The 24,940-nt window shown below is 40.3% G+C and overlaps 2 protein-coding genes across 10 annotated transcripts; one reads left to right on the plus strand and one right to left on the minus strand.

The window, feature by feature from the left end:
• The first annotated feature begins 23 nt into the window (after window positions 1–23).
• mak (male germ cell-associated kinase) lies at window positions 24–18,956 on the plus strand. Of its 8 annotated transcripts, none has more exons than XM_054751072.2 (16): window positions 24–811; window positions 3,865–4,232; window positions 7,025–7,079; window positions 7,250–7,371; window positions 8,081–8,160; window positions 9,131–9,263; window positions 9,428–9,599; window positions 10,118–10,285; window positions 10,378–10,623; window positions 10,723–10,931; window positions 11,000–11,139; window positions 11,242–11,388; window positions 12,089–12,175; window positions 16,914–17,033; window positions 18,182–18,274; window positions 18,420–18,956. In XM_054751072.2, the coding sequence occupies exons 2-16, from the start codon at window positions 4,132–4,134 to the stop codon at window positions 18,578–18,580; spliced, it is 2,034 nt and encodes a 677-aa protein (XP_054607047.2). In that variant the 5' UTR covers window positions 24–811; window positions 3,865–4,131; the 3' UTR covers window positions 18,581–18,956. The 8 variants fall into 8 exon arrangements, with proteins under 8 accessions (XP_054607047.2, XP_054607046.2, XP_054607048.2 ...); XM_054751071.2 differs by lacking the exon at window positions 8,081–8,160 and adding an exon at window positions 8,594–8,676; XM_054751073.2 differs by lacking the exons at window positions 8,081–8,160; window positions 18,182–18,274 and adding an exon at window positions 8,594–8,676.
• Window positions 18,957–18,969: 13 nt separating this feature from the next.
• On the minus strand, window positions 18,970–20,727 carry tmem14ca (transmembrane protein 14Ca). 2 transcript variants are annotated; one of them, XM_015955425.3, is made up of 5 exons: window positions 20,606–20,727; window positions 20,131–20,215; window positions 19,368–19,469; window positions 19,207–19,294; window positions 18,970–19,131 (listed from the first exon to the last, which is right to left on the minus strand). In XM_015955425.3, the coding sequence occupies exons 2-5, from the start codon at window positions 20,204–20,206 to the stop codon at window positions 19,071–19,073; spliced, it is 327 nt and encodes a 108-aa protein (XP_015810911.1). In that variant the 5' UTR covers window positions 20,207–20,215; window positions 20,606–20,727; the 3' UTR covers window positions 18,970–19,070. The 2 variants fall into 2 exon arrangements, with proteins under 2 accessions (XP_015810911.1, XP_054607053.1); XM_054751078.2 differs by lacking the exon at window positions 20,606–20,727 and adding an exon at window positions 20,342–20,470.
• Between the last annotated feature and the right edge of the window lie 4,213 nt (window positions 20,728–24,940).

The following is a 24,940-nucleotide window of genomic DNA, read 5'->3' on the forward strand; positions in this document are numbered from 1 at the left end:
TGCTTCACAGTATGTCAGTATAGCTGACGTTTTGCAGCAGACCTGTTCTAAAGTGAAGCAGGGTTCAGGTCAGTCTGACATTGATTTGTTGGTGTGATGAAGACATGACATTTTCAGTGGTTTGCTGGGTTCTTAAGCATACGCATTTCTGTTTAGTGACAGTACTGTAAAGATTTGGTGTAGCCCATCGAAAATATAAAATTAATATTAGTGGAAAAATACAGGAACGTTTAAAACAACAAAACAATCGTAAAATTGTGACAACTAAATAAAAAAGACCCCATAATCATAGCTTTTATATGATTAAATCTTAATATAATTTTTATTTAATGTATGTTGTACCACATATGGCCTATATAATTAAATGTTAGATAATATACATTTTTTTATTTATTGTGCTCTGATTGTAGTACCACAGCGTCTGATAGTCCAATCGCGGTATTTTAGCGCCATCTGGTGGCGACTAACCCGAGTACTGCTGAAAACACATCACTGTCACTTTTAATCGATATGGCTTTAATTTTTGCGCAAAAATTAAATTAAAATATCGATGGTTTACATTTAGAATCGTCTCCGAATATCAAGAACAATCACGAAGATGATAAATGCGTGCAGGACGACAAGTCCCACAAAGCATTGCGGCCGCCACGCGCTTCGTCACCTCTCGGAAGAGGTTTGAGCTTTCTATGTTGTTCGTTTCCATGGAGAGGTCACGCGCACACACCTGCACGCGCTGGGTTTGGGCTAAGTGAGAATGTTATCTGGAGCTATCAGCAGAGCCAGACAACGGAGACAAGCTACTTCTGAACTGGTGAGTTTAAAACCGCCAAGACAGTTTAAAAGATAAGAAAAGAGGCAGGGAGAAAAATGAACGTTGATGCAACTACCAGTAGTCCGAACTACGTTTCTCTCTTGAATTAATTGCGCGTATTGTATTTTATAGTTTTTGTTTATTATTGCCCGACAAATACTACCTAACTAATGTTAGATTATTTTAATTGCTTTATCCCATAGAACGGTTGAAAGTAAGTGCTGAATTAATTCATTAAAATAAAGTTATATATTATTGGTCAAATGGCCAAATGTGGTCATATCACACAGTTATAATCCTTAAATTGAATCTTTTTGTTGTCCACCGGGAAGTGACCTTGATTAGCTCCTAATGTCATGTGGCCTTATTAGACGGTAATTCCTTTTAAATCCCTCCTAGCAGATTGTAGGTCTCTAGGCATCTACCTACTATTCTTCTGCAGCTGCTTGTCTGTCAAACGAGATGCTTTAAATTTGCATTCAGAAATAAGCTGGATGTGATTGAAATGTGTCGAAAGACATTTAAAATCTACATTTGTTTTATGGGTTAATTATTTAGCTTTAAACATTATTTTTGGAATTCTTTGAGAAAAAGGAAATTGTTTTATATTATTGTTTCACCTCTTGCTTTTCTGTTTTTCAAGCATCTATTTTAAGAACAAATGCTAAAGAACATGTGCTTTCTCTACTGTAGCAGACCCATCATCAGATAATGTTCCTATTGGTCAAGAAGGGAAATAAGGTCAAACATATGTCAGATAAGCACATTTACCTCATTTAAGGCACACTGAGCTAATTAGTCATATTTTTGAAATCCTTTTCTTTAGCCAGTGTGTGCTAAAATTACCATTTGCAGGGTGTATGAAAAGCCTCTCTGCCCCTTGTGATACCCTGTTTGCAATTTTAGCCTCCCTGGATCGCTGCCTTGAAGTTTCAAAATCCAAGCTTGACAGCAATCCGTGTTTACTCCTCAGAACAGATGAGCTATACCTCGATAGCATTTATTGTAACATGTTTATCATGGTCTGAGCCTCAAAAGAAACTAAGGAAGCTTTTAGGCCTATGAAACAATAAATAAAAAAATGCCCGACCACAATAGGAGTCAAACATCGGGTTTTCTACATTGTGAGAGCTCAGAGATATGACTCCTGCATGTTTTAGATCATGAACACAGCTGATTTGTTTGATTTAGTGAATAATCACTCCTGTAGAAACAAATTAAGGCTGAGGAGACATTTCAGCAGTTACATTACGGATCTGGTCTTGTTGGCTTTATCAGAACGTGGTCTCCAGCTTTTGCAGAGTGTAAAGTGGCTGGGATGAGAATCAGCTCCTCTAAATCCAAAACCATGATCTTGAATTGGAGAAGGGTAGAATGCCTTCTCCAGGTCAGGGATGAGGTCAATCTTGTTCATGAGCGAGGGAAAAATGGAGCATGTGATCGACAGGTAGATTGGTGCTGCAGTGATACGGGCATTGTACTGATCTGTTATGGTGAAGAGAGAGCTGAGCAGGAAGGTGATACTGTTGATTCCTACCCTCACCTTTTGTCACGAGCTTTGGGTTGTGACAGAACGAGATTGCAGATACAAGTGGCCAAAATGAGTTTTCTCCACACCCTTAGCGATAGGGTGAGAAACTTGTTCATCCGGGAGGGGCTCAGAGTAGATCCGCTGCTCCTCCACATCGAGAGGAGCAAGTTGACGTGGCTCTAGCTTCTGGTCTCCTGCCTCCTGGACACCTCCCTGGTGAGGTTTTCCAGGCATGTCCAACTGGGAGGAGACCCAAGGGAAGACCCAGGACACACTGGAGGGACAATTTGTCTCTCTGCTGGCCAGGGAACACCTTGGGTTTGACCAGGAGGAGCTGGCCCAAGTAACTGGGGAGAGGGAAGTCTGGACCTCTCTGCTTAGGTCCCCACAACTCCAAATAAGTGTCTGAAAATGGATGGATGGATTACGGAAGTACGCAGTGAGGAGAGTTTCTGTTTCGTTTTTATGATGGTGAATTAAATTGGACATTAAGGGGTGCTAAAAGCAAGCCAAAACTGCAAAGTTTATCTTTAAAGCAGAGGAGTCTTTCGTCAGAGGGCACCACCTAGAGGCAGAAATAATGAATCATACATGAAGCCCCGCTCCATACTTCCGTGATTACAGCTGGAAGCATTGCTTCTCCTTTGTGAATGCTGGCTAATGCTAAGTGGCGCTCAATTCAAATAGCATGAGGCTCTATGGGACAAGGACAGGCTTATCAAAATAAAAAAGCATTGATGTATTGCCTACATTATATCACAGAGTACAGGGTCGGACTAGCACTTTTAGGATAAAATAAAAATCCCGCATAATTCCTAAAAGTTGGAAAACTATTTCTGCTTAAACGTATATCCTGTTTTTTTTATTCTCATTCTTTAACATTTTTTATTTAAACACCCTAAATTTAAGTTGGGAAGAGATGCTGGAACACACGGTTTTCTCAAATGCACACACATGCTTCTGCTGCACCAAGGTTCACCCACTGAGGCCCTAGTATACTTGCAGCTTGCCTATATATTTGAGTTTAATATTCTATATTTTGTTCCCTTAAAGCACAATTTCATCAACGCTTTGGACTCATTTCCACTCAAGATTAGCCCAACATGAATATTAAACACAAAACGATGAGCTTTACCTAAAAGGTTTTTGTGTGGTTTTAATTATTCAGAGTACTGAGCTGCAAGTAGTTGCCCGTGCAAAGTTGAAGATGCCGTCAGCAAGGTTTATTTGGCTGAATCTGCAGCATAACAGCTTGAACGCTACCCGATGGTCTCACTCAAAGCCTATTGCCAGGCAGGGTGCTGTGGAGATGGCTGTAGATGCCGGTAAGCGTGTCGGTGATGCAACAGCCTATTTACATCTCTAATCCGCCTGTGTCATCACCCTTGGGTGTTCATGTGTTGAAGCTTCCTAATGTGACACACACCTGATCCTCCTCTATGAGGGGAAAAACAGAAAGGGATCTGTTGGAGAGTTTTATTGACATTTGTATTTGTACTGATGCTGTTGTTCTCACTTTTAGCTCCCTTGTCTCCCGACCCATTTACACCTACAAGACTGAATCGATCACATATTTGAAGATGATTTCTAAAGCCCAAACTCAGGGGGTTTGTGGCACATTGGACAACTTAAGGATCTTCCTTTTGGACCGGAACAACTAAACTGCTCTGGAGATACAAAACAGCCTTTTACCCCAGTTAAAGACAACAGATGACTCAGCACTGTGCTCCCACAGCTCACCTCTCTCAGAACGAGCTTTAGGAAGCTGATGAAGACATTTTGAGACACGATGAATCGCTACACCACCCTGAAGCAGCTGGGTGATGGCACCTATGGTTGTGTGCTGATGGGGAGGAGCAACGAATCTGGAGAACTGGTGGCTATCAAGAGGTGAGGAAGTTTGCTTTTTAATTCGAAAACTTGAATATTTACTTGTTATCTATACCATGCTATAGAGAGTAATTTAGATACAACTGGTTTAAAAAGTCAATTGAAATAATTATGTGATGCCCATTGTGTCAATTTTAATTCAAGTTTCAAGTTTATTTATAAAGCGCCAAATCACGACAAGAGTCGTCTCAAGGCACTTCACATAATAAACATTCCAATTCACAGTTCATTAAGCCAATCAGAAATAATGTTTCCTATATAAGGAACCCAGCAAATTGCATCAAGTCACTGACTAGTGTCAGTGACTATACAGCAATCCTCATACTAAACAAGCATGCAGCGACAGTGGAGAGGAAAACTCCCTTTTAACAGGAAGAAACCTCCAGAGAATCCTGGCTCAGTATAAGCAGCCATCCTCCACCACTCACTGGGGATCGAGAAGACAGAGCAGCACACACACTCACACACACAGACACACACAGACACACACACACACACACACTCACACACACAGACACACACAGACACACACACACACACACGTAATGTGTCTATAGTTATATTGTGATGTCTTAGTAAATATTGTATTTGGTGAAAGATAAACTTTATTGTATTTATTCTAGTGGATCTATAATTAAACGGATAAACTAGTATTAGCACATCAAAAGTCAATGAAAACAAAAAGTTATTATCAGGAGAGAGAGAATGTGTAAGTGGTTAGCAGCAGTGTGCTAGACGATGGCCCCCTCCATGAGGCCACCACAGCTCAGCAGAACGTCATAGTAGCATCTTCTGGGGAGAAAAACACTTACAGAGAAAATAAAGTTAACAGCTGAAATGGCACAAAATAGTACAGTTAAAGAGCAGACTGTATAATAAAGCAGTAGAGTGTGAAAAGTGGTCAGTGTGTCCTCCAGCAGTCTAAGCCTATAGCAGCATAACTACAGAGATAACTCTGGATAATCTATTCTATTTAGATCTCAGCTATGTCAATAACAAATTATTACACATATCTAAATATGACTTGACTTCCCTAACCCTACTCTAATTCTTTCTGGTGGTTTTCTTGCTTGCTTAGGAGTCCCATCTCTTAAGTGTTATATAAAAGCAGAAGCTGGGCCAGGGATAACTAGCCCAAGTCGAGTTTCTTTGCCGTCTGCGTGGCAAAAACCTCACCTACATTGTTTTGCTTCTACAACACAGTTGTGGTGTTCAATAATAGATGGGAAGCCTGGGAGATGAGTCCACTTGTTGATCATTTGGTTTCCATGCAAGACAATACATGTGGTGACGGTGAAAGGCAGTGAAAGTAGAAGGAGGGGTGTGTCGGGTTGCTGATATTGTGAAGGAGACGAGAAAAGGATAGGTTCTCCCCTCAGTTAGTCCTCTGTAACTCCAGGGGAAAGAGGGGGAGGTGCTGTTGAGGAACATCAAGCACCTCCTGACGTGTTGCCACACTTGGATTTGCCAACACTGATCAATAATTGGGGAGTCTCACATTCCTTAGGACTGCTTAACAATGATTGCCTTTTGTGCAAGAGTTTAAACTAAAATTGATTAGAGAGGCCGAGGGAATATTGAAACTAACATTTTGTGTGATTGCACAAATCCATCAGTATGTTTGGGGTAACTCTAATATTGATTGAATTATAGCCTTTTTTTTTGTTCAGTTAGCTCTTGTATCTTGGAGGAGGTATTTGAGCTGACTCCAAAAGGGAATCTGTTAATGTGCATCCCTTGAAGGCTTTCTGATAATTAGCACATGTTTTTGTGTAGATTGAGATATTTTGCTAACCCTACAGATGGAAAGATCAAACTTGCAGCAGAGGCAAAAACGTTATCCTTCCATCTGCTTTCATCCACTTATCCGGGGTCGGGTTGCGGGGGCAGCAGCCTAAACCGAGAGGCCCAGACTTCCCTCTCCCCAGCCACTTGGGCCAGCTCCGCTCCTGCGAGGGAATCCTTAGGCGTTCCCTGGGCAGCCGAGAAACATAGTCCCTCCAGCGTGTCCTGGGTCCTTCTTTAGGTCTCCTCCCGGTTGGTCGTGCCCAGAAAACATCACCAGGGAGGCTTCCCAACTAGATACCCAAGCCACCTCAACTGGCTCCTTTCGATGTGGAGGAGCAGTGGAATCTACTCTGAGCTCCTCCCAGATGATCGAGCTTCTCACCCTATTTCTAAGGGAGAGCCCAGACACCCTGTGGAGAAAACTCCTTTCAGCTGTTTATATCCACGATCTCGCTCTTTCGGTCACTACCCAAAGCTCGTGACCATAGGTGAGGGTTGGAATGTAGATCAACCGGTGAATTGAGTGATGCAGACGTTGTACCGGTCTGTCAGTTCACCGGTTGATCTACATTCCTACGTCTGCATCACGGCAGATGCAGCTCTAACCTATCTATTGATCTTGTGCTACATCTTTCCCTCTGAGATATTTAAACTCCTCCACTTGAGGCGGGACCCCGTCCCTGGCCTGGACGAGGCATAAACATTAATAAACAAATATTATTGTCCACCTTTATATAAACAACTAAGACAAAATATGTTTTGTATTTAATGTGTTTATAAAATAAATGTTTACAACATCAGCTTCTGTATTTGTGAAATCCATGGCCTGTGCGGCTTTTTGTCACAATATAAATTGAAACTCTAGACACATCAGCCAAAATGAAATATTGATGAGGTCACATAAAGGAATTTTATTCAAGGTCACATAAAGGAATTTTATTCAGACAGCAGTGATAATGCATTGTGTGTTAAATGATGTTGCTTATTCCTTTATGTGTTGTTAGGATGAAGCGGAAGTTTTATTCGTGGGAAGAATGCATGAACCTCAGAGAAGTGAAGGTACGGATGGATTACATTTACCAGCAGCATAGATGTAGAGTTTCAGCATCAGTGAAAGTGATTCAATAAAAACGGTTTCACAACTTGGGCAGTGTTGCTAAACACATCGTTTTAGTTCCTGACGCACTTAAAATCTTTCTTCCCTCTTTCCACTTCATCTGTCACTGCAGTCACTGAAGAAGCTGAACCACGCGAACGTGGTGAAACTAAAGGAGGTTATCAGAGAGAACGATCACCTCTACTTTGTTTTTGAATACATGAAAGAGAATCTGTACCAGCTGATGAAGGACAGGTGAGAAGAGGAACGCTACATTCAGAATTACACGCGCTTGTCCGGGCTAAATCACCAACCTCTGCTAAATGATAAGTTTAACCTACTGATGCAGGTAAACATACGTCATTTCCTGTTAAAATCCCTGTAGCCAAGGTAAACAGAAAAGGAAATAAGCCACAGACCTTTTTGGACCTATACAGCTGTCTTTCACCTTGCTTGTTATTATGTGGACTTCTGAAATCACGCGTGGTTTTCTGACTTTGTGGGAGCAGCGAATTGGAACGCTTTTGCTCCCGTTTCACATCTGAAACACTCCCAGTTGTGAATGTGCTTGTGGGTAAAATGTCACTATTACGCTGTGCACCGCCTTCATGTCCAGTGCAAAGAAGGGGGAAGAGTTGAGTTGCTGTTAGATAATCAGGCCAGACATTTGCACATCATGAATATTAATGAGTGAAGCTCCAAATCCTGCCGTTTTTTTGCCCCCGACTTCATCAACTATCTTCTACTTCCTGAAACAGGAGCACCAGAGCTTTTCCTCTCTGAAAACTGCTCCCAATGCATTCATTTCTATAGAGACCACAGCAGATGTACTGAAATAACGAGTGTATGACCCTTTTAACTTGTCTGACCAGTGGTCAAACATTACTGTATAAGAAACATGTCTTTGTTGTGATCATTTCCCTAACCTGCTCCTTAGAATTACATATTGGTTTTATGTTCACAGAAGAAAATTGTTTCCTGAGTCAGTGATAAGAAACATGAGCTTTCAGATTTTACAAGGCCTGTCTTTTATTCATAAACATGGTAGGTGCACCGTGTTGCATCCATGCTTCTATTCCTACTAGAGGTGTCTCATCCTGCAAGATTTACTATGTTTGAAAGGTGAAAATGACACGATTACAAACGGCTCTCATAAATGCTGTAAAAGATCAGAAATAAAATGATTGCTTGGATAATTATCAAATTCTTGCAGTTTGTGATCCCTCCACAACCACTTTCTGCTCTGTATGTGTTGTAAACAGATGTGTGGATGCATGCACGTGTTTCCTTTTACCAGATCTTGTTATGGTTGTATTTTTACGAAGCAAACACAAACGGATGCAAACATGCATGCTCTGTGTAAATGGCCGTGCACCCCCCCATCATAAATGCATGCACATTTCCTCCTAAATCTTTCTTTAATGTCTCTTTTATCCTCTCTTCCCTCTCTTCTTTCTTCGTTTGGATTTGCTGTTAGAGAGAATAAGATGCTCACAGAGAATGAAATTAGAAACATCATGTTTCAAGTTCTGTCTGGGTTGGCTTTTGTTCATAAGCATGGTAAGAAGCTTTATCTTTTTTTCTAGGAGTAGAACAACTTTTAGCTCTTTAGTTTGTTATATTTCATGGAAACAGTCATGTCATGATGACTCATGAGTCACAATGGACTTCCTATGCAAATAAGCGTGTATTATTCTGTGTAGCCACTAGGTATATGAGTGAATTTCCTTAGACATGTTGAGATACCTAAGTCAAAATACATATTATCCTGACATCATAGACTTTTGGCTACACTTGATTAATGCACAGATGTTTTCTTGTACCTAGAAAAAACAATGGAAGGTTAAATGTATGGGTTTATATGTGTTGGGCTTCCATTTTTCTCAGGAACTTGAAATTTGTGACGTAATTAGGCCCGAGCAGCGAAGCGCTGCGAAGGCCTCTTGTATTGGATTTACTCTTGAGCTTACTTCCAGTGTGGGCAAAATATTAATTCAGTTGTGATTTTTTTCAGGTTTTTTCCATCGAGACATGAAGCCAGAGAATCTTTTGTGCATGGGTCCAGAACTGGTGAAAATAGCAGATTTTGGACTGGCCAGAGAAATCCGCTCCAAACCCCCCTACACAGATTATGTATCGACTAGATGGTAAGATTCATGTTTTCCTGTTTGGAAACAATTGAGCATTCTAGCGATCTCAACCAGGAATCAAAGTTCATACTTGCAAACATCACGATGAGATGATCTTTTGTCCTTTTTTCCTTGGACTACATCAATTTTTACAATGTTTAGATGAAATGTTCTGTATTTAGGTACCGAGCTCCCGAGGTCCTTCTCAGGTCGTCTACCTACAGCTCTCCAATTGATCTGTGGGCCGTGGGCTGCATCATGGCTGAACTCTACACCCTTCGACCTCTTTTTCCTGGAAACAGTGAAGTGGATGAGATCTTTAAGATTTGCCAAGTCCTGGGCACTGTTAAAAAGGTGAGAAAACTGTGGACAGAAATAGATGGAAGAGCTCATATTTCCTCCAGGTGCCTAATTCGAGTTCATGTTCAAAGACCAAGTTGACTGAGAAACTGTTATTTTACTTATTTATGAAATACGATCGAAAAATGGAAGTTTCACATGCAAGCTAAACATGACGATAGTCTTCTACCCATATTTCCTTTATTAGCTGCTGACAGCAAATAAATGGGAAAAATAGAAGATCAGAAAAAGCCACACAGATTTATGTCACACTGAAAATTAGTATTCATGGACCCACCCATCTTGGCTGGCGAAGTAAAAGGCTGTTGTTGACTTGGCGTCCAGGAGAGGGCAGAGCGCATCTTGGCTAGTAGAAGCTAACCATTAGCTTTAGCGACTCCACAGCATGGCAGAACTCTTTCATAAATGTGTTGTAGAATATACAGGTAATGCTGTTACAGATGGAATATCCAAGAATATGTGCATTAGGCTATTTCTTTTTTAATGCCTGGTTTGATTGTTTCTCAAACTAGGCGGATTGGCCGGAGGGCTACCAGCTAGCGTCTGCGATGAATTTTCGTTTCCCTCAATGTGTGCCCACCCACCTGAAGACCCTGATCCCCAATGCCAGCAACGAGGCTATTACGCTGATGAAAGACCTCCTGCAGTGGGATCCCAAAAGTAGACCCACAGCTGTACAGGTATCATCACCAAAGTCTTAAAGTCTATGTCTCTGTTAGACGTGAGAGCTTTAGACCAACAGCAGCTTGTTTTTGTTTCTATCCATGGATAGGCCTTGCGTTACCCTTACTTCCAAGTGGGGCAGGTTTTAGGGCCTCGTCCTCAGAGCCAGGAGGTCAAAAAAGTTGAGACCAGGATGCAGGTTCAGAAACAGATGTCTGACTCAAAGACAGATCCTCAGCAGTCTTCGTCTGAGTCCAAAGCCTCCACGTCCTCTTCTAGAAACCAGCAGCAGCATCAGCCTCTTCAGCCAATCCCCCTGCCTCAGTCTGAGAGCAAAGGAGTCCCCACCCATGCAGTGAGTAACTCCATAAAATCATAGCCTTACAATTCAGAACGTTATTATGCAGGAAAACATATTATTTGGATCCTTCATTGGTGTGAAAAACGTGTGCAGAAGGCAGCCTCACTGGGCAGTGAAAACAGTGCTGTAAGCAGCGAGATGGGGTTGCTGAAGAGTGGTCGCCGTCGCTGGGGACAGGCTTTAACCAAGACGTCAGACAGCTGGGAGCAATCCGACCAATCAGAAACGGCTGCCTCCAACTCCAAGAAGCCCAGTCTGGGGAACGCGGAGGAGGATCAGAGCTCTGAAGACCACTGCCCACAGTAAGAACCCCATCTACTTTACCAGTGCTTTAAAGAGAACTTCTTTAAATGTTTAATTCTGTTCTCAGGCCCAAGGAGCAAAAGCCTCTTTACTCGTTCAGGACTGTTACAAAAATTCCTACCAATGTTAAGGTTGGCCAAATGGACCATGGTCTTCGTGGATCTGCAGCACGGCAGCACTATCTCAGCCAGTCACGCTACCTCCCTGGTAGGACAGATTTGTACAAAATTATGATCTCTTGCTTACTTTTCTATATTACTTTTATTTTGTAAAAGAATAAACATGTTCTCACATTTATTGCTTGAAAAGGCTTGATTGGGAAAAATCAAACTTCCTCTGGAGTTAAGGACCTGGGTGGCATGACACTGCGGGATCTGTGGGAGAGCTCTTCCAGTCCTGTAAATAAACCACTCGCTCCTATTGGCAGAGGATTATCCATCTCTAGAGCCAACACAGGTAATGGGGAATTATGTCTAATGCTGAAGTGGGCATTTGGTGTAGCTCGTCATGTCTGACATGAACGTTTTCCTTTCATTTCTTAGTAATCCTTCAAATGTTCTTGTTTGTTTAAACGAGCCTCTGTATCTTTGATGTTCTGCTCCATCACATCTCTGACATCTCTGTAAGAAATATAAAGCTCTGTCATAACGGTGCTAATCCCACCCGGCGTCTCTACAAACACTATTTGTAGCAATATCTTTTGCTACTGCTACAGTTTGTTTAGATTTCTAGCCTAGTTCTGATCATAACTCGTGAATTCCCAGTTCATGTCCCCTAATGGACAACGCTGTGTTGGGAGGCTAAGTGTCAGCAGCTTTAGAGACACGAGACAGGTTTAAATGATTAGTTGTGCGGATCGACACACAATCTGTTCTCCCTTCAGTGCCTGTCTCATTCTTCCAACTTGTCTTTCCCATTTATTATGTATTGATGAGATGAAGACTGTTAAAGATCAGATGTTCCTTCAATGACCCTCAACCTGTCCTCTTCGTTCTACCTCTCAACACTTCCTCTGCATGCTTTGCTTGAATCCGCAGCTCGGTGTAGTGGCATTAAACAACTTCTTTCCTCCATGTTTCTGTCTTGATATTTAATTTTCTTTACTTTTTCTTTCATCTCTGCATGAATGGCTTCTGCTCTTTGGCTGTGAGATTAGAAGAGAATGCCACTAAATCGGTGGATAGCACACCGGAGAAAACTGTTGTCAAAGAGAGAATTCTGGAGAAAATTGATCTGTCCAAAGGTATTTAAGACAGGAGACTTTGTGTCAATATGCAAGAGCACCAAGGGCCCCGTGGTGCTTGTTAACCCATTTACTGCAGTCATTTCTGCTTTGGGGGCCTCAAATGGCATTTGCATTGTTTTCTTATCAATATTTCTAAAATAATCAGTGATGGGAGAATATTTGTTTTTTATAATGTCTTAAATCTTAAATCACGCAAAACTAATCTGGGACACGAGAAATAAAACCAAGGGTCTATTATGTGGTCACGTTAATATCCGCAGCATCCTTCCTAAGCATGAACAATTAGAACATATACAAAGCAACTCTAATATCTCTATCCTGGGAATCTCTGAATCCTGGCTCGCGAGCTCCTCTCCTAAATCTGCAGTTACCTTTCCAGACTACACAGTATTCAGGAAAGATAGAACTGGAGCGAGAGGAGGAGGAATAATAGTTTACATTAAAAAACAGCTTAAATGTGCTATACTTGATTCTCCAACTGATGTAGAAATAGAACATATTTCTGTTAAAATCTCCCTTTCACCAGAAATGTCTTTCACACTGATCTGTCTATACCATCCTCCATCTGCAAAAAAAATTTTCTATGATCAACTACGAGCGCTAATCAAACATAACAGTGTAAACAACAAATCCAACGAGATAATTGTAACAGGTGACTTCAACATAAACTGGGGCTGTAAAAAAGAACAAATCTAAAGCTCATAATGGATGAATTGAATTATAACCAACTTATAGATAAACCCACGAGAATAACAAAACATTCAGAAACCACAATTGATCTGGTCTTAAGTAATAAACCTGAGCGCATCACTAAAACCCACAACCTTATAACGGGCATTTCAGACCATAAGTTTATCTTATTTACCAGAAAGCTTACAAAAGCACAGACAGAAAATAACACATGCAGTTCTTCCAGTAATAGATCGTTCTATAAATTTAGAAAGAATCAGCGAGATAATGTAGCAGAAGCACTAAAATCGACCGACTGGGAACCTCTACTGCACAGTAAAGACCCACAATTCTGTAACAGCCACCTAACTAACTCACTCAAAAACGTTATATCTACTTAATCCTCTAAAGGTCGACAGTGCACAAATAAAACACCTGCTCTGCCGTGGGTAAACAATGAATGCAAAACCCTTATGAAAAAAAGAGATCTACTCCTTAAACAATACCTGAAAACAGGACTAACTCTGGACAGACAGCGTTTCACTTCAATGCGAAACAAGGTAACACTAAGCCTAAAACAAGCCAAAGCTAACGTCTTCATTAATTTAATAACGAATGCCAACGGCAATGGTAAACTCATCTGGCAAAACCTAAATAGACTCCTAGGCCGCCACTCAAACAAAAACATCAAAGTAACCGAACTACATGTTAATGGCACCATTATTAGAGAACCCTCATCCATTGCCAGCACATTAAACATCTTTTTTATAAACTCAGTCAAGGAGATCAGTCAGAAGTTCAACCCCACCATCCCCATCGCAAACACAAAAGATACCGATCAGAACCTTTTGACAATCACCCAAATCACAGACACGGAGGTGGCTAAGATAATTGCGGGCCTAAAAACTCAAAAGCCGTTGACGGATTTGGCCTAACTACCAGCTTTTTAAAAGAACACAGAGACCTCCTTATTCGCCCAATAACACACGTACTAAACATGTCTTTCGAAAGCTCCACTGTCCCGTCAGATTGGAAAATCGCAGCAGTCACCCCAATATTCAAATCAGGCGCTAGAACTGACATGGCCAGTTATCGCCCCATTAGTAAATTCCCGGTTGTGTCCAAAATAGCAGAGAAATGGGTAGTCAAACTTGTAACCGCACATCTTGAGGATACCAAACCATCAATACACAGAATGCAATGCGGCTTCAGATCCCATCATTCTACAGAATCAGCCTTGTGCGTATTAATAAAGAACCTGAAAAGCTTGCTGGACGAGAGTCATTGCGTCAGGGCAGTCTTTCTAGATCTAAAGAAAGCTTTCGATTCAGTTAACCATCGCATGCTATTATCCAGGCTGACTCAATTTAACATCTCCAACCGAGCTCTTCAATGGTTTGCGTCCTACCTAAGTAAACGTAAACAGTACGTGGCCTTTGATGTTACAAAATCCACACATCTGGACTGCGAGACCGGCGTCCTCCAAGGATCGGTTCTTGGACCAATATTATTCTCTCTCTTTATCAACAACCTACCTGACGTGGGATGAGGATCAGCACCTCCAAATCTGAGACCGTGGTTCTCGACCGGAAAAGGGTGGCTTGCCAACTCCGGGTCAGGAGAGAGGTGCTACCTCAAGTGGAGGAGTTTAAGTATCTCAGGGTCTTGTTCACGAGTGAGGGTAGGAGGGATCGGGAGATCAACAGGTAGATTGGTTCGGCGTCTGCAGTGCTGCGGACGTTGAGCCGATCTGCCGTGGTGAAGAGGGAGCTGAGCCAGAAAGCCAGGCTCTCGATTTACCGGTCGATCTACGTCCCAATTCTCACCCATGGTCATGAGCTTTGGGTAATGACAGAAAGAACGAGATTGCGGATACAAGCGGCCGAAATGAGCTTCCTCCGTAGGGTGGACGGGCTCAGCCTTAGAGATAGGGTGAGGAGCTCGGACATTCGGGAGGGACTCGGAGTAGAACCACTGCTCCTCCGGATCGAAAGGAGTCAGTTGAGGTGGTTTGGGCATCTGGTCAGGATGCCTCCTGGACGCCTCCCTGGGGAGGTGTTTCGGGCATGTCCTATCAGCAGGAGGCCCCCGGGTCGATCCAGGACAATCTGGTCCGGGAACGCCTTGGGGTCCTGCCGGAGGAGCTGGTGGAGGTGGCCGGGGAGAGGACGGTCTGGAGCTCCCTAGTTGGGATGCTGCCCCCGCGACCCGGACCCGGATAAGCGGAGGAAGACGACGACGACTACCTGACGTCTGCAAAAATGTCTACACACAAGTGTACGCAGACGATGCCATCATATACCTGCAAGCTAACAACATCAAACAGGCTGGTAATGACCTAACAGCAGCTCTATCATTAATCTACGACTGGTTAAATGAATCTTGTCTCCAACTAAACACTTCCAAAACCGTATGCATGTACTTCACAAAACGTTGTTTAAAACAACAAAAATCAAATGTATTTCTGAAGGGGGTAGAACTTGAGCTAGCACCAAAGGTCAAATACCTCGGGGTCACCCTAGACCCAACGTTAACCTTCAAAAGCCACATAAGAAAAGTAACCCAGATGTTCAAGTTCAATAATGAAAACTTTAACCACATCAGCAACAGTCTAGACACAGACTGCCAAAATCTACTTTCACGCGATGATCAGCTCCCACTTAGAATATGGCCTGACAACTTGGTCGCTCAACTGCCCAACTACACTAAAACCGGTCATAACACAATACAAAAGAAGCCTAAAGCTGCTTGATAAAAACCCAAGGCTCACCGCCATTGCCACGTGTTGAAAAAGCATAAACTCCTCAACCTAGACAATCTAATCAAACTCAAAAACTTGTGTCTAACATATAAGGTACTACACTCTCTCGCCCCACCTCCGTTAAGCAACTTTATTAGATGCAATGGCACCTCAAAAAGAGCCACCCGTGCATTATCACGCAGGGACTTCGTGATCCCTTACAGAAAAACAACATTTGGACAGAAAGTCTTCTCAGTACAGGGTGGCCACCAGTGGAACAGCCTCCCCCAATCCATTAGAAAATGTTCCACTTTTGCCACATTCAAATCGGAAACCAAAAAATGACTCTGGTCAAATCAGCTATGTAACCACGGTGCAAAAACATGATCATGAAACCAAGATATTGTCACTACAAACGCAATTTACGTTTACATTCATGCTATCCTTACATGTATGTTCATTAACGTGCACTGTCCCAAATAAAATATTCATTCATTCATTCATTCATTCAAATTAGGAATGTGTTGGTCCAATACATAAAACTGGGCTTATATTAAAAGAAAGATATTTATTAATTTCCGTCTAGTTGCAGTTTGTGCATCTGTATTGGGAGGGGAGGGGGTTGTTCTTGTGAAACCGGGTCTTTCCACCAAACGCATACGTGTTTTGTAACTATGGCACACAGGAATTAGCCGCTGGTCTAGTGGATAGGTGTTTTTCCACCGGCTGTGAAGCATTGCGTTTTGGATGTGTCCCTGAAGTGTGGTGACATGTCGATCTATTAAATTTACGCTTTGAGTCTGTTTTTTACATACTACGCTTCCAGAACCCCTCAAGCTCAGACCTCGCCAGACAGGAAGTCAAACATGAAAGCAGTGGTAGTCAAGGTAAACGGCACAGAAAAGTAATCACAGACCTTTTTGGATATAAGCTGCCATCTTTCTCCTATCACTGTGTGAACTGCTGAAATCACGCGTGGTTTTACAATTTTCCATGATTCCGTGACCTTCCATAACCAGCTGAGTGGATTGTTTTCGCTGCCGTTTAGTGTCTGAAATCTAGCTGGTGGGGTGGGTAAAACACGTCTGTTACGTGCTACTTACGCATCTAGTTGAAAGACACGGTGACGGCATAAATGTGCATGTTATATTGGTAAATGTCGTTATCGGCCATAGCAGCAATATTAATATCGCATATTGATATCGGCCCAAATAACCGTTAATATCGGTTTATCCGGAGCTTAATTCTTTGAACCTAGTTTCTCATGTATGGCGAAGTTTTGTTTAAATGCTCCAGAAGGTGATGTGTGTCTTTCTACTCTCAAAGGAAACTTTGTAAGCACCAAATACAACCTCTCCAGTGGCTACATCCCTTCTTTCCAAAAGAAGGAGGTCGGCACAGTGGGACAACGAATCCAGCTGGCCCCTCTGTCTGGTCAGCACACAAGTAAGGATTTATTTTAATCCTGCAGAGTGAACAAAGTCAGTTTAACGTTGAAAATCTACTTTCCTTCCTCTGATTTAAATCCTTCATAGCTCCAACTGTTCTGTTTGACAACGCTCTGGGACCTCATTTATCAAGCTTGCTTACGCACAAAACGGGGTCGGAAGACTGCGTAAGCAACTTTCCACGCAAACTTTGGGATTTATGAAAGAAAACTTAGCGGAAAAATATGCGCAACTTTAAGTTGACTAAGGACCTGGCTTACACACATGTTGGACATGGAGAGCACCTGCAGTGCTGCTGCTGAGAAGATACAATTATGAAATCCTGCAGCATTATCACTTGTACTGCTTCGTTTTCACACAGAACAAGACCCTCCACACACACACACACACACACACACACACACAGCCTGAAGCGCAGAATACAGAATGCAGAATATCAGCAGGGGGACAGATTGAGACAGAATGTAATGCGTCTGTGACAGTGTGTGTCCTGTCACTGTGACCCGGTTGATCATGTGCCCTGGCTATTTAGAAAAGGGAGATCTCTGTTTGGCTGACTGGTTAGCGCACGTGACTTTCACCTGAGAGTCTGGGGCTGAATTCCCAATTGGACCATTTTTTTAATATCCGCCACAGATCTCTCTGAAGAATTCACAACATTGACGGCTTCAGCAGCGCTGTGCCACTCCGTGGATTTTCACTTATTTGTTTTGCAAAAGCACTTCCTTTCATTTCTCCACCTCACCCACAGGTACCTCAACTTCTGCTTCTGTTAAATAGCGCTTCCTTGATCTGCGGTCGTGATCGAAATGCTGCAACAAGCCGGCTTATGTTTATGCATGAGATCCACAAGGCACTTTGCATTGACCATTTATGGCAGTAAGTGGGCGTGGTGAGGGCGGGATCTGACTAAAAAGCAGCTGAGAACATTTTTAGTTTCTGATTTATGAAGCGGAGATTGCGTGCAGCTGTGCGTACCCCATGTTTGATAGATCACAAACCTACTTGGCGTGAGTACATTTTTTTTTGCTGAGCTTAAGTACGGTTTTAGTAAGGATTCTACGCAATGTTTGATAAATGAGACCCCTGCTCTTTTCTTCTGACCCCAGTATTTCATTTCTTCATTTTTATCTTCTTACCTTTTAGTCAACCCTTCCTCCTATTCTCCTGATAATAAAAAGAAAAAGTCTGCTAAGCTCAAGCCTCTTTCCAACTCGACACAGAGCGAAACCACTGAAGGTATTGCCATCTGCTTCTGTAATCTATTGGGTCAAAAGTGTTTCTTCTATTTTACACACCCACTCTCCTCATGAACATCTTATTGATTCTGACTCTAAATCTTTATTTCTGGTGAAAAGCCGTTGACCAGCTGCTTTTCCTTTAGATTACGAGGGCTGGAGGAGGCGGACAGACAGGACTCAGGCGAAGGAGAGCGGTTACTCAGCGTTGGGGAAAACCTCTGGAAATCTCCTGAGCAGAGCTCCCGCTGTGCCGCCCGTCCACGGCCGGGTGGACTGGGCATCCAAGTATGGCGGAAACCGATAAACCGGGCGAGAGATCCAACAATCTTGTGAAGTTGGTGTTTAACTTGATGACTCCAATCGTCTCACAGAGGAACCATACATGATTTACCTGATGAGATTGTGTTTTGTAGATTTTATCCAAGAGAATTCAATTCCCATTTTAGAGCTTGCATATTATAAGTAGGATGTGATTTAAAATGTGTTTTTTTAAGTGTTATTTATTTGTAAAGCCTGATTTATTGGAGTCTTCTCAGCAGATTGTGACAAAGCAATGACCCAAGTTGGAAGAAATCATTGGTGTGGTAAAAGCTCCACACCAATCTATTGTATTACACAATTTACACAAAAGAAGCCTTTTGTACAACTTTTGTATTAATAAATGTGTTCAGTTAACAAAAGACACGACAGACATTCTTTTGGAAATGTTATATTTCAAGTTCAAACTGACATTTTTTATTTAAAACACAAAACAATGACAGACGCTGAGAGGTGGATCCAACAGAACAGGTGTTTCAGGAGGACTCTGCTGGTTTCTGGAGCAACGCCAACCCCAGCTTCCCCACCATCAGAAGACTGGAACAGGAAAATATTTGTGAAGCTCGGCTGGATTTCACATGTTTACACAATGTCAAAAATACCGAACCAGACCTCGCTGCTGCTATGAGACCAGCCGGCATGACCTTCCTGGATCCGTAGAACCTCTTTCCCATGATGGCAGCGAGAGTTCCTGATGTGCCTGACATGGAGAACACAAGTTCGTGAATAGAGTCACAATGATTATAGTTTTTTGTTCAAAATATTTTACCAACCTAGTGAAACCCAAACATTATTAGGATCATTGGAGACTTGGTAGGCACCAAATCCTGCAAGTCCCCCAAAGAGAAGACCGGCAGCAAGTGAGGGGACACTGCCTGAGTGAGAGAGACAAGTGTCATCACAAAATACTTGTTTCTATGAACACTTCCACTATTTTTTTCTGTTTAAATAATAAATTGCAATTTTCATGTAACCTGCTATAAAAGTTTACACGTTCAATCAAGTTCTTTAGACAATATTGTCGCTATTATAATCAGTTGGTCTTGTCTTTGGGATTTTCCAACATCCGCCGCTCCAATTTATATTTAGTTCCCTCATTTAGAACAATGTAACATCGGTTTCTATGGGATTATCAAATGAAACTGGACATTTAAACATTAGATTTTTCAGAGAAATTGTGTAAAACAGATTATTTGCGTATAAATGATCATATAAGTAGGATTTTTATAGACTAATGAATACATTTAAAAAATCTGATTCTTCAGCGGCTCTAACAGTCACTACTTGCCAAAACCACCATTTGTAAATATTTTTAAGTATTTGGAATTAAAAATGACATTACTGCAAGAAATGAATCGTATAGTTTAAAAACATTTCTTATAATTTATAAACAAATGAATTGCAATTCTTAGTTCAACTATTTCTGTATCCCAAGTTCTTACATGTAAAAATGACCCAATGATCATTTGAGACATTATTTTGGGAAAATTAAAGATATTTACGTTTAATCAGACACAGCTTAAAATAATTATTCACCTGCTTTTACATAACCAATGACTCCCCCGGATGCGACTAGAGTGGCATATCCATATCCAACCCAGTCCACGGACATGTTGGACACCTGTCGGGGACAAGTGGACAATCACTAACACAGTTAGCAGTAAATATCTACGCCTAAACGAGCTCCTGTTTTTAATCTATTTTTTCTTGCGAAGACTAAACAATGTAAAAGTCTTTTCGACTCTACCTGTAACCCAGAACTGTTACAAAAACTAACGGGACGAAGAGAAAATATCCTTGTTGCTTTGAAGAAATGTTTTTGTCAGCTTGCAGCACAATTTGGCTCTGGAGATAAGTCGCACGCGCTTGGACTAGCATCGTTACAAAACACAGAAAACAATCAAAACAAACAATTTGACACCAATAAAGATGCAGTTTCTTTAAATCTAATCTGGAGTTTTAGATTTACAAGTGAGTAAAAGTTAAAGAAGTCAATACAACGATGTAAAACCTTTTTTGTTTGTCCTCTGCAACGCCACCAGCGAAGGTAATTTGTTGTCCACCCGAGCACAAATAAGTGGTGCACCACGTTTTGCACCCTAAGTAGACGATGGGAAATGTAGGCAGCGCTAATATGTGTTAGGTTGTGAGTTAGGGAGTTGCTGCCCTCCAGTGGTCAAAGCTGGTACTAAACTAAGTTTTTAGAAAATTAGGAGAAAATTTAGCCTCCTAATAGGTGTTTCTAGTCTGCTTTTGAGGGCTAAATCACTCCTACATTTAATCTCAGCCTCCCTTAAGTTTAAGATTAATTTATTAATTGAAATATACAGTTATTTTTAGTGTTAGTGGTTATTTTATTTTAAGAAACCAGTAACAGAAGACCACTGTAGTCATTTTTTACTGTTCGTTCTTTGTCTAAGTAGAGTTTTATAAGACTTACTTTGTAAAAAAAACAAAAAAACAATTGCTTTATATGTTTCATTTAAAGAATAGGGAGTTTGCGCCCTCACCTGGCAAAAAACAGAACACTGATTTTAAGCACTGTTTAGTGAAGAGAAGAAAATGGTTGCTGTCCTCTAGTGGCCCAATCTGGTATTGAACTTAATTTTTAGCTAATTAGAAGAGAATATTTAACCCCTCATAGGTGTTTCTAGCCTGCATTTGACGGGGCTGAATCCCTCCTAAATTAAATCATAGCTTCCCTCAACTGTAAGATTATATATATATATATATATATAAATGTTGGTGGTTATGTTAAGCAACCAGTAACAGAAGACAATTGCAGTTGTTTTTTTACTGTATGTTCTTGGTTTAAATAGACTTTTATAAGACTTACTTTGTAAAAACGATCGCTTTGCGTGTGTCATAGGAGAAGGAAGAGGTTGAGAATGAGAATAAGGGACTGCAGGTATAAAGTTACAATAGTTAGTTAAAAAAACACATCCTGTACAATTTTTCAAAACAAAACAAAACAAAGGCGTTGTGACATCAGCAACAGGCTCATTTAACTAAAAACGGAAATTAAAATTATGCTTTATGCAACAGTGTTCTAAAAAACGGTATGTGCAGTGGGGAACTGGCCAAAAGTACTGGTACGCAAAAGTTTCTTGTAGGTCAACTGGATGATAAAAACTATTTTTAAGGGATTTTTCCGCCATCTAGCGGATTAGAGCTGTTATTTCAAGCAGCGTTCGTTAAGCTAAACAATAACCCAGTAGAATTTCCTGTAGATACCTTCAAAATAAAACACACCGCTTTAAAAATTCTACGTGGTTTTAAATTGGCATTAACAGCACATGTTGTTCAAAAAAACGGGGAAGCCTGAATGTCTTCACGTATACAAACAACATAACTACTAAAACTACTTAAATCTATGTTAAGTATCTGTGTTCAACTAGAATAAATAATGAGCTAAAGCAAGAATTATTAGCAACTAGCTAACAGCACTACAAACGTTGATCATTCGCCCTCTAGTGGCCAAAAGGTGAAACTAAATACACAGGGATTTTACTCTTAATAAATGAAATAAGGTTATTAATATATTTTATAAAATAAATGTATTTAGTTTCACATTTTTACCAGCATAAGCTTATGATTTATAATCAAACATTCAGATATAAAACTATTAGTTTAGAGATAAAGAAAAATACCCACCTACATCCAATAAACACACTAAAACATTGATGCTGACATAGAATTTTTTAAAGGTCTATATTTTGTTTTAAACAAGGAAAACTAACTTTGGCTGTCCACAATGAATAATAAAAAAACCTATCAAATATAATAAAACTTACCAGCAACAGAATTTAAATGCAGTTATTTTTTTTACTGTTTGCTCTTTGTCTAAGAAAACTTTTAATTTAATTTCTCATAATCTTTCATTTGATTTGATTGATGACCACATACTCTGTGGATTTGTATGTTTTATTTAGGTCAACTAGATTGAAACACAACTCAATCCCTTAGTTTTTTTTTTGTTTGTTTGTTTTTTCAAAACTTTATTGAACAAGGTAACTCAATCCCTTAGTATCTGGTTTTGGACAGTAAGGATTTGTCCGCCCCCCAGTGGACACAAGCTGATACTACAGGCAGTGTTGAAAAAGCTAAACAAGAGACAACACCTTACCACTTCCTTTGGATTCCTTCAAAGTAAAACATACCACTTAAAAATTACTTTGGGTTTTAAATGAGCGTTAACAACATAGTTAGTCTAGATAACAGGAACACCCGAACGCCTTCACTTATATAAACTTCCCAGCTACTAAAACTCAAACTAAATTAAATTATTTGTGTTCAATGAGAATAAATCAACGAGCTGAAGCAGGAACTAGCAGCGGCTAGCTAGGCTACAAAACGTATCGGGCCATGCGCCCTCTGGCGGCCACGGGGCGAAAATAAATCCACGTTACACTTGGAGGGATTTCAAATTAAGTTATTAATATGTTATATAAAATAAATACAGGTGTATAGTACCTAATCAAACAAGTAAGATATAAAACTATTAGTTATTGGTTCAAAGACCAATTAATACCCAACTGCATCTAATAAACACACTCATTGATCATAGACGTTGATTTGTTTTTCTTTAAAAAAGGGTTCATATTGTGTTCTGGGCATGAAAAGCATTCATGTATTTGTATTTCACAGTAAATTAAATAAAAAAACCAATTTGTTAAAAAAGCTATTGCAAAGCTGAGTAAATGCATTGACCCCAACAGCTGATTTAAATGGATAAACCTGCTTAGTCAGATAAATTGAGTTTATATGCATACATTTTATTTGTATGGTTTAAAGGGCAAAAGGAGAATAAGCAAAATTTAAAAACTACACTTTAAAATAACTGAAGGTAGAAGAAACACATTTCCAAATCACTCTTATTCATAATAATGCTTCAGTAACCTTCCAGTAGACAACACATTACTGTTAGAGCAGTCACATAAATACAGGCTGCGTTTAACCCTGAGGGTAATATTAGTACACCATTTATTTCAGAAAGATTTGACCACCTGTATGCTTTAAGCGTACTAATTTAAAAGACATGTGACATAAGTGTTCCTCAGTGAAAATCAATGTAAAATTTTTAAATACAATTTTTCCCACATTTGATCAGTTCCTTATGTGTTTTGCTCATTACTGTAGTTTTATACACCACACTGTGATTACAGCATCCAGCTTCCTCTGAAAAATGAAAGCTGCCTTACTATCACTTAGGGTTTTCTCTGCCTGACTAATGTGTCATTTTGCCAAATCCCCCCCCCACACACACACACACACACAAATAAATAAAAATTAAAACAAAGAAAATCGAACTCCAAGACTTTTGTAAACGTTTGCAGCCCTGTTTATTATTATTATTTGCACGTCATTTAATACAATTTGTGTGCATGAATAAAAAGTAGGCTTACATGCTGCGCAAATGTCCATTCCAACAGTTGGAATCCAACTCAACATTCACACTAAACTGAGCTAATCAATCTTTTTTGTAAAAGCTTCAGAAATAAGTGGGAAATGTTGTTATTTCGACGGTCGAAAGAGGGCGCGAGAGGACTGCATCAAGAACTGTGCCGCTTCATGAGGATTTACCTGGACATCTAGTCAGTGAATTACGGTAGGGAAGGGGGGGTCCCCAAACGTCACTGTTTTATTTGGTTATTTTTAAATAAATAAATAAATAAATGAATAAATAAATGAATAAAGGGGTTTTTAGGGGGTTTAGGTTAGAAAATGGATTAAAAGTGAAGTCCTCAGTAAAACGATTCAACATTTAAACATTTCATATTGATTTTCTCATAAGCTTCTTTTAATTAATAAAATTAGTTTTCAAAAGTTGATTTTTATTTAACTGGAGTGGATTTTCTGTTCTCATTTCACAGCGGATCTTAGGATCTTTTTTCCGACACAAAGTGGCGCTATGATACAATTTACTGTCCAGAGGGAGCAGCGATGATCGAATGAAGCCGAAGCCTCTCATCTGGATATAAAAGCAACTTTTAATCTCAAGGAGACATCCGCTGCTGTCCGGAGACACTTTAATAATAGGAAGCAATCTTTTCCTGTTCGTTTTTCCTTTTTTCTGAACCAACATGTATGACAAAGAAACAAAATACAGAAAACAATCATTTTACAACAACAAAGATTAAAAGATAATATTTTAAAAGATCTCTTTTAGGAAATCTGCATGTCTTAACCAACTGGACATCAGCTAAAACAAAAACACCTCATGCCAAAATAATAATACAAAACTCTCCTGAGCTGCAAAATAATAATAATAATAATAATAATAATAATAATAATAATAATAATAATAATAATAATAATAATATGTAGCAGATTTTAGACGCAGCTT

This window comes from Nothobranchius furzeri, chromosome 7 (assembly GCF_043380555.1).
Source record: "Nothobranchius furzeri strain GRZ-AD chromosome 7, NfurGRZ-RIMD1, whole genome shotgun sequence".
Lineage (NCBI taxonomy): Eukaryota > Metazoa > Chordata > Actinopteri > Cyprinodontiformes > Nothobranchiidae > Nothobranchius > Nothobranchius furzeri.